Raw genomic sequence first — 11,973 nt, 5'->3', positions numbered from 1 at the left:
CCAGAATTTACTCGAAACGAAGTCATTTAGAACGTTTTAGAGCCTAAACAGTAGTGTATAGGATTTCCGAATAGCGCCCCCATGCGCGCTCACGATTCTACGGAAGCCGGCAGACCAAACCAGCGCATTCAGCTCGGCAAAGAACTCATGCTCTTCCTCAACACTGAAGTCCTCAGACATTTTTCTTTCGTTGTTTCTTTCTTTGCACAGGTAAACAGCACATTTCTTCTTCTACGCTTGCATTATCGGCAGAGCAGACGCTGAATGCGCACTTTCTTCCGGTTTGGTCTGCCGGCTTCCGTAGAATCGTGAGCACGCATGGGGGCGCTATTAGGAAATCCTATACACTACTGTTTAGGCTCTAAAACGTTCTAAATGACTTCGTTTCGAGTAAATTCTGGATTCTACCCACTCAGGACACTTGGATTACATTGGACTAGCAGTATGGAGGAATATTGACACGTTTTTGTGGACTTTTGTGGACCTTTCTGTCTCGGGCGCCATGGACCTCCATTATTTGAATGTCAGCAGACAGCAAGAAGCCTCCCAGATCTCCAGATGCATTTGAGATATCAAAAAAGTACTCCAGAGTGTTGTTCAGCATGGGGGTGAGTAGAAAATGAAGGCTAATCATGTTTTGGGTGTACTATTCCTTTAAGAACAGGGCTGCCCGCACTGACGCGGCTCAGGGATTACGTCACACGGAGCGTCGTGCGCAGTGAAATCAGGACATTTCCTCACTTTCTAAAAAAAATCCGGGACGCCCGGGACAGGACGTGAAATACGGATATGTCCCGGGAAATACGGACGTTTGGTCACCCTACTATAGCTGTGAATACAGTAATGTATGATAACGGTTTTGAAAGAGTAGAGTTGAACATATTAGAAATTAACATTTAAAGATCCAATTAGTAATAGATTAAGTCAAAGCATAAATCTGAAGGAACTTGGAGTGTACAATAAGTGAAAGCTCCAGTCTTAGGTGTCTCTGTATTCAGCATAAGAAACCTTTAGAGTACGTTTCCTATCTGTAAAATAAATTTCAGCAGACTAATGTGAAGCACTTACTGTTGGTGAGATCATCACCTATAGTCCAAGGCTGCTTCCAAAAGTTTATACTGATGTTTTAAATATTGTTGAAAAATAAAGTTTTTCATTGGCACTCAGTAAAAAAACTGGTTGCTAAAAATTCAGAGTAAACCTGTTTAACTCTAAATGGACTGTTTACAACTATACTGAGTGTAACTCTGCTCAAGTGTTGGAGTTAATAAGCAGAGTAAAATTTGACACCCATCGAATTTATCAAATCTTTATGGTGTCGAATACCCGCTAGTTTCGTACAGTTCTCTTGTGTGGAGTGTTGACCTAGTGGTTTGATCAGTGTGCTTGTGCTCTGAGAAGGTTGCAAGTACCCGTTTCGACCCCCACAGCCTGCATTCTGGGTCCCTGAGCAAGACCCTTAATCCCACACTGCTCCCTGGGTGCCAAACAATGGCAGCTCACTGCTCCCCAAAGGGATGGGTTAAATGCAGAGAGTGAATTTCCCTATTGTGAGACAATTAAGGTATTAACATTTTTCTTTTCTTTTTTACATTACACTAATATGAGTTTAATTAACTCTAAAATCTAACACTAGCTATAAATAAATACTACACTGAATCCTCTATAGTGGCTGTGCCATGGTGTAAATCTGTCTTTATTTATTGATGCTTATGGGAATTTGGCTGCATCTCAGAAGTCCTAATGTCATTCTCTACCCCTCCTTCAGTTTAAGCTAACTGGTTCTCATTCACCTTTGCTGGTTCCTCTTCTCATTCCTGCTCCAAACTACTGATATTTGCCCTTATTATCTTCTCTGGGATTGACTGGGGATTTATAAACAATAACTTTTTTGTTAATTTGAGCTTAAACTTCGTTTTTTGTATGTTTATTTTTGTAATACTTAACTTTATATTTGCTCCACTCTGCCTCTCTTTGCCTGCAACTGGGTCCTCCACAACCGGAATTATCTCTTAAATCTTTATATTATTTGTGTTTGGTGAAATTGTTGACATACCCATGTGTGTTTTAAATTTGTGTTCTGTTTATATTTCCTGTTTTTGTCTAAATCTTTTGAAATCAGCTTTTTAAATTAAAAAAGTGAACCAACTCATTAACATGTCAAACAAATCAGATTAAAAGCAACACTTTATTTCTTTTTCACACATGATTCTACTCAGTAATAAAGGCAGAAGAACATATTGAGCAAATGTTTTTATAAATAAATTAGCAAACCTCGTTAAATCTGGAGCATAAATTTCCAACATGGAAATGAAGGAAGAGCTCTGCCAGACTGCAGCATCCAAACCTAAGATCCTGCTAATTGCTGTAGTTTCTGACAGCTGTGTCTTACGTTTCTCCCCATTTCCTGCTTTATTATAGTTAGTTAGCCTCCAAGAAGACCACATTTTTTTCTTCCTGAACTAAATGATTTACCACCACCCCGGAGCTTCTTGTCAGACTAAATTGAGACAGTTTGTGAAATATAAAGATTTAGGCTTTTTAAAGGGTCCCAAATAATGGACTACACTTTTGATTACTTCGAAGTAGAGCTAAAAAAAAAAAAGAGAATATCATAAGAAATTACACATTACATTTTTTGCAACACATTGTATATTATGTAGATTCATATGCCACTGAGAAACATTTTCAGTTTCATGTAATTTGAGTGATTGTGGCTTACAGATATTGCAAGCCCAAACATTTTATTGTCTCAGAAAATTGTTGGATTTTTTTATTTTAAAAGAGCTTAGAGCAAGAGAAAAAAAAGGGTGGTAAGAAAAAAGTGCACCAGCAACAGGAATCATAACAGCATCTAAGCAAAATTGGGAAAGGCTACAGAAGAATGGACTAAAGCTGAAGACACCACATCAAGGAAATTCTAGAAAGTGTGAATCTCTAACTGTCATAATGGGGCTAATACTTTTTGCCCACATGCAGAAACACTCACAGAGAGATTGTCAACGTTTGAAAGTTTTTTACTTTTCTTAAACAAAGAGACAGAAAAAGGGTTCTCTGCTTGGGGGGTCCTGCGGCCAGGAATCCAGGTTCGACTGCACCAAGGAGAGAGAGAGATTAGGTAGATTCAAAGTTGGTGGGGAAAAAATACAGTTGACTGGTGCTCTGATCTTACTTGAACTATCTCTGCTTGAGTTGGAGGGTGGACTGAGGTTCCAGTTTGTGGAGGCCTTGGCTGGTTGAAGGTGGACAAGTCGTTGGAGGGCGGACAGGTAAGTTATGGTTGTACAGAGGAGCAGCGGAGCAGACTGTCAGCTGGAGATCTTGAAGTGCTGAAGTTCTGAAGAGGTGAGCAGTGGAACTCTCAGCGTCTCGAGAGGTTTTCTTCCAGGGCTGCCAAAGATTCACAAAAACAAAGGGTAAGAGCATGAATTCACTAGTAAGTTGAAAGATTCACTCAGCAAAGCTCAGAAGGGCGAGAGTACCCAAAACAGGCAAACACTCTGGCGAAGAGGTGATGACAGTCAGCTGCTCATATACTCCTCTGAGGTGATGAGAGATTTACTGCAGGTGTGGGTAATTGAGACATGTAGGCAAACCCTCCAAGACAGAAGTTGCCCAATGCACCATCTGGTGGACGAATGGTGAAACTGAAAAGAACACAGACTAACCCCACAAACTGGAACCACAACACTAACTTGTGGCAAAAAAATTGTTTTCCTCATTGTTTATGTGTTTTCGATGAAGCATAGTTATTTTTTAAATTAAAATTATAGTGTGTCTCCTTGGACTTAGACTTTCACTACTTTTAGTGTCATCTTCTATGCACAGAGTGTATACAAAATTAAATCTCATTTACTACACCTTTTTGGACAAATTAACATTTCGATTCTATAAAGTTATCAAATGTAAACAAAGTGGGAACATGGTGCAATGATGAATTATTCTGGATCAAGAATATGTTGTGAAGAGTTTGGAGGAGGTAGATCCAGCTGTTTAGAGCGTCATCTGGAAATGAATCTGACTCTCAGACGGAGGCTGGAGGAAACTTTTTATTACTTTTCTTCCCCTGAAAAAATTTATTCATGCGTCTTTTTCAGCTATGTAAGCATATTTACTTACTTTAATACAACTGTTTCTTGTAAGCAGAGTAGGATAAGAAAGTATTGTATAAAAGTACTAAATATGCAAGATGCATGACTTATTTTATTCAGTTGTGTTTTCAACTACTTTTGCAACACTGTGTGATACCTATGTAAGAAGCACTATAAATAATTTTTAATCATCCATATTTTCCTGCTTAGTCCTTGTCAGGGTCGTGGTGGGCCCAGTGCCAATCTCTAGCTGTCTATGGGTGAAAGGTGGGGTACACCCTTGACAGGTCGCCAGTCTGCCGCAGGGCAACACAGAGACACACAAAGACACACAATCATGCGCCCACACACACACGTAGACCTAAGGAGAATTCAGGGAAGCCAATTTGCCTTAAAGGCATGTTTTTGGACTTTGGGAGGAAGCCTGAGTACCCGGAGAGAACCAGAACATGCACAGGGAGAACATGGAAACCGCATGCAGAAAGACTCCAGGTTGGGAAACAAACCAGGAACCTTTGTGCTGCAAGGCAGCAGTGCTACCCACTGACTCACTGTGCAGCACATTTTTTTTAAATAATCTTTGGCTTAGAACTTCATTAAAAAGAAAAAAAAAACCAGAGTTCAAATATTTCTACTCTTTTTTATGAACCTTTGTTAAATGTATAGTGATTAATTATTCGAACTGGAGTAAGGAGGTAATACAAATTTTATTTTTTTTAATTGTTTAATGCATATTTTATACAATAACAATGCAACTTATTACAGCTCAGTCAACAGTAGTGACTGACTTTTTTGATGAAAAGGTGGGATATTTCACATAAGGAAAGTTAGGATCGTGTAGTATTAAGGTTGGATGCAGGAGAAACTCTGTGTAATAACTGGGGACCCATGTGGATGGATTGGTCCAATTAGTACCTATCCACTTTAAAGTAGAGATATAGACTTGGGAAAACAAAGTTGTCTTTTGTAAGCTTACCACCTTAGGATACCTTAAATTTCTGTTGCGATCAATTCTTGTTAAAGACACAGGAGAAAAGAACAGAAAAAATGGCCTAATGGCAGCTTGCCTTGGCATCATTAGCATCCCACATGGGCACTATTTTATGAGTCAAAGGAGCATCTCATCACTCACTCATTACAGGCCCTCATGGGACTTTTAGCCAGGTGGGCATCCCACATGACTTTGGTTCAGGACATTATAATTGTCATCCATGCTAATGAGCACCTGGTAAGTTAATTGTTGAGATATCACAACTGATTAACAGCTTTAAATACACCCAAAGACATTTACAAGTCAGCCAACCCAGTCAGGCGTGTATCCCTAAATAAACCTTGAGCTTGAAATACATTTACCAGCCAGCAGTTCTTTAAATGTCCTTTTCCATCCACCTAATCAGAAATTGCGGGCAAGCATTTCCTGTTATATCTCAATGTGACATTGGCTGCAGATAAGCTAAGGATGATTGTGTGATTGTGTGTCTCCAAGGGGTTTCTGAATAAGAGGGTGGGGCCTGAACCAAAGCTGACATTACCATCACCCTTCAGAGCGCCCTTATGGACAATCTTTAAGAAGGCTGGGTGCCATCAGGTTTTGTATTTTAGACCTACTGATTATTTGCATCTCTGTGCAACTCCTCCATCAGCCATGTGGCTGTGCAGGCTGACATCTTCAGAAATACACATATACGCTCTCTCACGCACGCTTGCTCTTCCGTGTTAATATTTCACAGATTGTGAATTACACATGTGTATGATTTGCACATTTTTAGAAGCAGTCATCCTCAGTGCTTTCTTCTTCTTTTTTTTCTTTTCTTTTTTTTTTTTTTACTTATGCAGTTATTTGGGAAACAGCAAAAAAAAAAAGATGAACTTCCTCTCTAAATGTGTCCTTTATTAACCCTTTTTGTCATTTGAATCTGATTGATTCAACTTCCCTGACTGTAGTCTTCTCTTCTAAAGGATTGTTATATCTGTGACCTTTCATCACTAGTGATCACAGCAGGGACATGATGGGGAATAAAAAGACCACCAGCATAAGAAACACGTTTTATACGACGTGTTATTTAAGTGGGTCGATTAAAATAGACTGATTTTATTTTAATTGTACTGCCACATATGAAGGTATTATAAACCTTTAATATTAACATGGATCAAGAGCTCCATCTAGTGGCTAGAAGAAAATGTGCATAAATGTCACTGTCGTAAAAATAGCTCCGCGTGGCCATAACGTTTGACGGCAAATGATCATTCAAACTTGAACATGACTTCTTCGTTGATTTGTAGTGAAACCCAGAGCAGGTAAATACAATTGTTTTAACGTTCATTTAGAAACAGTTTGTTTTACCAGCAGTTTTTCCTCAGTTCAGCTAAAGTTTAAACGTTTCACGGATCCCCAGTAACGCCTTATTGTCCTTTTAGGGTGAGTTCAGTCCTGAACAGAGACATAAAGCAGTTTGGGAAAAAGTTTATGTTCGACTGTAATGAAGAAACCTGCTGGAACTCTGACCAGGTAAGAAAAAGGACAACTCTGTTCTTTTTCCATTATGTTTGTCTGTTTTAACCTTACAAAAAACGGGGTTTTAATTTCAGAAAAAGGGATTTAGCACAAGTCAGAGAGCTTTGAACTTTAATTTTTATTTTTTTCTATAGAAAATGATTCTAATTTTTAACATTTTAAGTATATATTTAAAAATTAATCTGTAAACATACTTAAAAATATCTCATCACTAACTTTAATTTTGTAGGTCTATTAGTTTGCAGTTAAAACTGAATATCATTTATTTTTTCCAGATAAGGTTTTTAAAAAAAAAAAAAAAAAAAACAAACATTAGAAATAAATACTGGCTTTAACCCAAAAACATTCCTCCTTCCTTCCTTGTTTTTTATTTATTTATTTATTTTGTATTTATATATATATATATATATATATATATATATATATATATATATATATATATATATATATATATATATAAATATAAATTATTTTTATTTATATCATAACCCAAGCTAACACTTTTAAACAATTCAATTCAGTTTATTTATATAGCGCCAAATTCACAACACATGTCATTTCATGGCACTTTACAGTTCAACCAGATCATCCAGTCAAATTGATACAAAGTTTTCTATCTAAGGAAAACCAGTTGATTGCATTGACTCATTGACTCTGTAGTGACAGTGGAGAGGAAAAACTCCTTTTTAACAGGAAGAAACCTCCAGCAGAACCAGGCTCAGTGTGAGCGGCCATCTGCCGAGGCCGACTGGGGTTCAAGGAGACAGAAGCAGAGACACAAAAAGCAACTGTAAAAGGCGGCCCTGTCCAGGAAACACACAGGCAGGCTCTTAGAACAAGTTTTCTTATCAGATTATTGTGTGGAATTATGGGCCAAAAATTTTATTTTTAGAGGTCTTCGTTTCTCATCATCTGTGGTATGGATTACATTTTCTAGGTCGGTTTCTCTTGCATATATAAAACATATGTAATAGGTGAATTATAGTCCAGTATAGAAAAAATGGACCTTTAAGGCTGCATGATGGTAGGAAGCCATAACATTCATAGCTGTTATTGTAGATATTGTGACAACTCTATCAGTTATCATAAAATCAATGCGACCCTCCAGCTGTCTTACATATTAAAACCTGTTAGTTGAGGCAGTTTATATCGAAGCATGAAGAATGTTAGCTGGTGGTAATAGGAAAACAACGATTTCAGTTCTAATTGCAGTAATATTGCAGTGAGAAACTATTCATAAGTTTATGCACTGTTAAAACAGACCGCTGCAGACTTTCCTTTTCCATTTTATTGTGCAGAAACAGCCAAATTTGTTCAAAATGCCCGATATTTCAGCTCAGATCCTGCTTGTTATATAAGTCACCGTCGCAATCTTGCAATTTCTCTTCAACATAATTTTTGGAGTGTTAGTGATGTTTAGATAAGATTTAGGGCAGAACCTTTTTTATTACTGACTCTTTGTTTTTTCTATAAGTAAAATGATCGTCAACAGTTGGGTTATATCCAGTTAAAACTTGTTAAAGTTTAGTGCACTTTGCACAATATTATGCAGCATCCAGGTATTTAGGAAACTTATTGACAAAGATTGCAGTTTCTAATATAAGGGTTTAGTGCAGAAATGTCAACTGCAGTAGAGCTTATTGAAGAAAACCTTTTTTTTTTTTTATTTAAAACATTTTCACAAATTTAATTAAACATGTTGCAGAAAGTGAAATAATGTCACATATGAATTTATTGTAGTAAGACTAAAACAAATAATCAGATTAATCGATTATGGAGTATAGAGACCCTAAAACGTGCCTTTAGTTTACAGAGCGACCAGATTTCACCAGTTATTGTACCAAGTTTCTAAGAAAGAAAAAAAATATGTATATATATTTAAACATTTTGCATTTATGATGATAACACTTTTTCGTCTGTCAATATTCTCTACCCAGAATTCCTCCAGTGGAAAATATTTAGATATTTAGGTAATATTTTGTTTAAATTCTGTAAAATCTCTTCTTTAAGGAAACTTTTTCTATCTAATTATTAATAAGATAATCGAGTAGCTAAATGGCTGTTAGTTGCATTGCCGAGCAGGCTGCATATAAATGTCCTTTTTTACTTTGAGAACCTAAAGCATCAAAGTGTTTTATATATTTGTTTTGTTCAATAAATAATCGCTTGAAGCTTAAATAAGCATGTTTGTTTAGATTTTTTTTTTTTTCTGGACATGCACCTTATTAAAAATTTTTTAAGATGTTTTAAAGTTGTGTTCGGGTCACAGTGCATCTTAATCGGTGAGCATGTCTTTGTCAGGGAGACAGTCAGTGGGTGCTGCTGGACTTTCCCCAACCTGTTAAGGTCTCAGAAGTAAAACTGCAATTCCAGGGAGGCTTCTCAGCAAAGACATGCAGATTAGAAGGTAAAAGCTAACGATCTCATAACCTGCGGTTTCTTTGAAGAAGCGTTTAACAATCTAACTTTAGAGTTTCCTGTAGCAAGCGTGACAAGTTAATGCAAACTATTTTTATGTTTGTGCTTTCATGCAGGTTGCCTCAAAGACGGAGACTTCGTCAGGGTGAGCCAGTTTTACCCAGAGGACAACAACTGCCTTCAGATATCCTCCCTAAACATTTATATGCCGACTACCAGTCATGGAGTCATGGCATGTTTCGAAGACAGATTTGCATTAAAATATTATGAAAAAATTCATAAGGTGACACTCTTCTGTTATAAAAATGCAATACACTCAGTAATTGTGCTAAATATTTTATCATGAAATTATACTTAATACAGTTTAAATGGAGAGAGTTTAGTTGAAGCATCAATGAAGCGTTGCATTCAGCCTGTCTGCACTGATAGCTCTGATGTAAAACTGCGACTAACAATTAGTTTGCAAATGGATTAATCTGTCAATTTTTATGGATAAATAATCGGATAACAAAAGTTTTGATGTTATGAGATGAGGCTTCAAGGCTTGTGTCGATGACGCCTGAAGCCTCGCTGCCGCCATTCCATGTAACCGCTGCAGGAAGTGGTTCAGATAGTCAGACTTCGGCAGGCATTTAAATAGTTGTGGTCAGTTGGATAGAGTTTGAATATATTCTAAGAATAGATTGACCCAGGCACTGGTTTCGGTTGTATTATTATCATTGTAGTATTAAGATATGAGAAATTACATTGGCATTGGCTGTAGGACAAAAAAAGGATTGCTGGTTGGAGACCCAGTATTGGCTTTTCAAAGTTGTTATACTACTTAACCAGTATTGGCCAAAGTGACAAATTTGTATTGGTTTGTCTTTTTACCAACTTAGATTGGGTAAAAACACTACTAAGTTACATTGGTTAGTTTAAACAAGATTGGTTGGACACATAAATTCCCATTCGATTAAAACCAAAAATTGTGGAAAAGTCTGACTGTGTCATTGTTTCATAAAGACAGACACCATATAAAAGTTTATAATTTATGTTTAAGCATCACAAACATCATTGATGAATTCATTTACTGCTTCAGACACCAAAGCCATAGCATATTTATAATTACTGCACGGCTTACATTTATTTTCCAATAGGTGGAAAAATAGAGCTTGAAGCTTCGGCACGTGAGTGAACCAACTTGATAAAAGGCTTCAGCACTTTATGAAGCTTCATCTCGCCATCACTGAACAAAAAGTTCCTCAAAGAAGCCTTTTTAAAAATGAATCCATGTGAAAATCAAAACTTTTTACTGTTCTGGATAGAGCAGATTGACAGATGAAAAAGAATTGTACTAGAAAGGCAAAATGTTTAAATATTAGGGATGGAACGGTTTATGAAAACCATCAGAACCGTTCGGTTCGACTGTCTCGGTTCGGTTCATGCGCTGCTCCTTTTTCTCATATGCGAAGCGTTTACACTCCAGAGCAGAAGGTGGCGGTACTGCGACCAAAGCCAACCACCAGTAGTAAACAAGAAGAAGCGAAGCAGCGTAGCCGGGTGTAGCAGAAAAAAATCAGTTGTTGTGGAGAATTGTGTGGGTATGGCGAGTGGGAAAGAACAGGAGTTGGAAGACGCGCCAGCAGCACTTTATAGGTCTGCTGTATGAGACCACTTTGCATTTAGAGTGACCTACGATGACGGCGGAAAGAAAGGTGTGGATAAAAGTGCAACAGTGTGCAAGCATTGTGCAACACGTTTTGTTTATGCTAACAGCAACACGACCAACATGACAGGCTAACAATCAACATATACCGAACCGAAAACCGTGACCAAGGAATCGTGAACCGAACCGTGGATTTTGTGAACCGTTCCACCCCTATTAAATATATATATATATTATTATTATTACTGCTCTAAGTGGGTTGCTCTCAGCTAAAGGTACGTTTTACAGTCTCTATACTCCAGTTGACCATTAATTGATTACTGAATTAGTTGACAATTATTTCCTTAATTGCAAATTAATCCAATTGTTTCAGAACTACTCTGTTGTTTCTTGACAATACTCTAAATTCTTTGTGAGGAATACAGCGGGCTTGTTTTCTGACCAACATGGCCGTTACCATGTTGGTTAATATCCTCCTGAAAATGAAGTCGGCATCATAATAAAATGTCACTGTCTGGTGACTCTGTAGAAGTTTCACTTTTTGAATGACATTTCTGATTTGTTCTATGTAGAATTGTTTAATGTAAAGTTTTGCATATTTAATTGAATGACAGAAAGTTAAGCATAAAGATAAACAACATGCATCCTAATGGCTCATAATAGACCTAGGTCAATATTTTTCTGAACATGCTGCTCATTATTGCCAACCTGATGTTGTTCTTAACTCCACACCCACAGCTTTCCCATACAGGAGGTCCCCACCGTGGAAAAAGTAAAAATACTGTTTGAGAACAGCACCGACTTTTTTGGGAGAATCATTGTTTATTCCTTGGACATTTTGGGGGAGAAAACCTCATAACCAGTTTTTTTTTTAATGCTCTCATGAGAGAGGAAATGACCCTCGACCAAAGCGCAGGCTGGTGTGGTGACACTTGGAAAACATGTCAGCTGTGGTGCCACCTTGTGAACTGATGCAGTGGTGGCCTTTTTTGGTATGGCTGTTTCCAGACGTGTTCAGAAGCTTAAATTTACATCAGCAACACAAGGAAATAAGCACACATTGGAAATATTGACATTTATACTTGATGTGAATGGATGGCTTTGTGTAGAGCGGTTTATCATGCCTTTTGAATTAAACACTCAACCCATCAAAAAATAACATTTTATTAAAACTTGTAGAAAGAAAGCTTTTTTTAAGTTCAAATAAATTTACAACACAATTCAATTTGTTTTCTGAATATTTTTACATAAACTATAATTTGTAAAAAAAAAAAAAAAAAAAATGGAAGTAAATGGATCCG

The 11,973-nt window shown here is 37.2% G+C and overlaps 1 protein-coding gene across 1 annotated transcript; it reads left to right on the top strand.

The window, feature by feature from the left end:
• The first annotated feature begins 6,321 nt into the window (after positions 1-6,321).
• On the top strand, positions 6,322-11,952 carry LOC119786757 (nuclear receptor 2C2-associated protein). The gene is made up of 5 exons (XM_038290273.1): positions 6,322-6,389; positions 6,510-6,600; positions 8,908-9,013; positions 9,141-9,208; positions 11,409-11,952. Exons 1-5 carry the CDS (start codon positions 6,352-6,354, stop codon positions 11,529-11,531), a joined length of 426 nt encoding a protein of 141 aa, XP_038146201.1. The 5' UTR covers positions 6,322-6,351; the 3' UTR covers positions 11,532-11,952.
• The last annotated feature ends 21 nt before the right edge of the window (positions 11,953-11,973 follow it).

The sequence above is a fragment of the Cyprinodon tularosa genome, unplaced genomic scaffold (assembly GCF_016077235.1).
Source record: "Cyprinodon tularosa strain WSP-4 unplaced genomic scaffold, ASM1607723v1 ctg278, whole genome shotgun sequence".
In the NCBI taxonomy this organism is placed as follows: domain Eukaryota; kingdom Metazoa; phylum Chordata; class Actinopteri; order Cyprinodontiformes; family Cyprinodontidae; genus Cyprinodon; species Cyprinodon tularosa.
The sequence above is the reverse complement of the archived record's forward strand: the minus strand, read 5'-3'. Positions and strand labels throughout refer to the sequence as shown.

Bases quoted from the DNA above. Each gene is read 5' to 3' on its own strand.
- LOC119786757 (XM_038290273.1), top strand. From the start codon at position 6,352: ATGACTTCTTCGTTGATTTGTAGTGAAACCCAGAGCAG. The intron at 6,390-6,509 runs GTAAATACAATT...TTGTCCTTTTAG, and splicing joins TGTAGTGAAACCCAGAGCAG to GGTGAGTTCAGTCCTGAACA. The intron at 6,601-8,907 runs GTAAGAAAAAGG...TGTCTTTGTCAG, and splicing joins CCTGCTGGAACTCTGACCAG to GGAGACAGTCAGTGGGTGCT.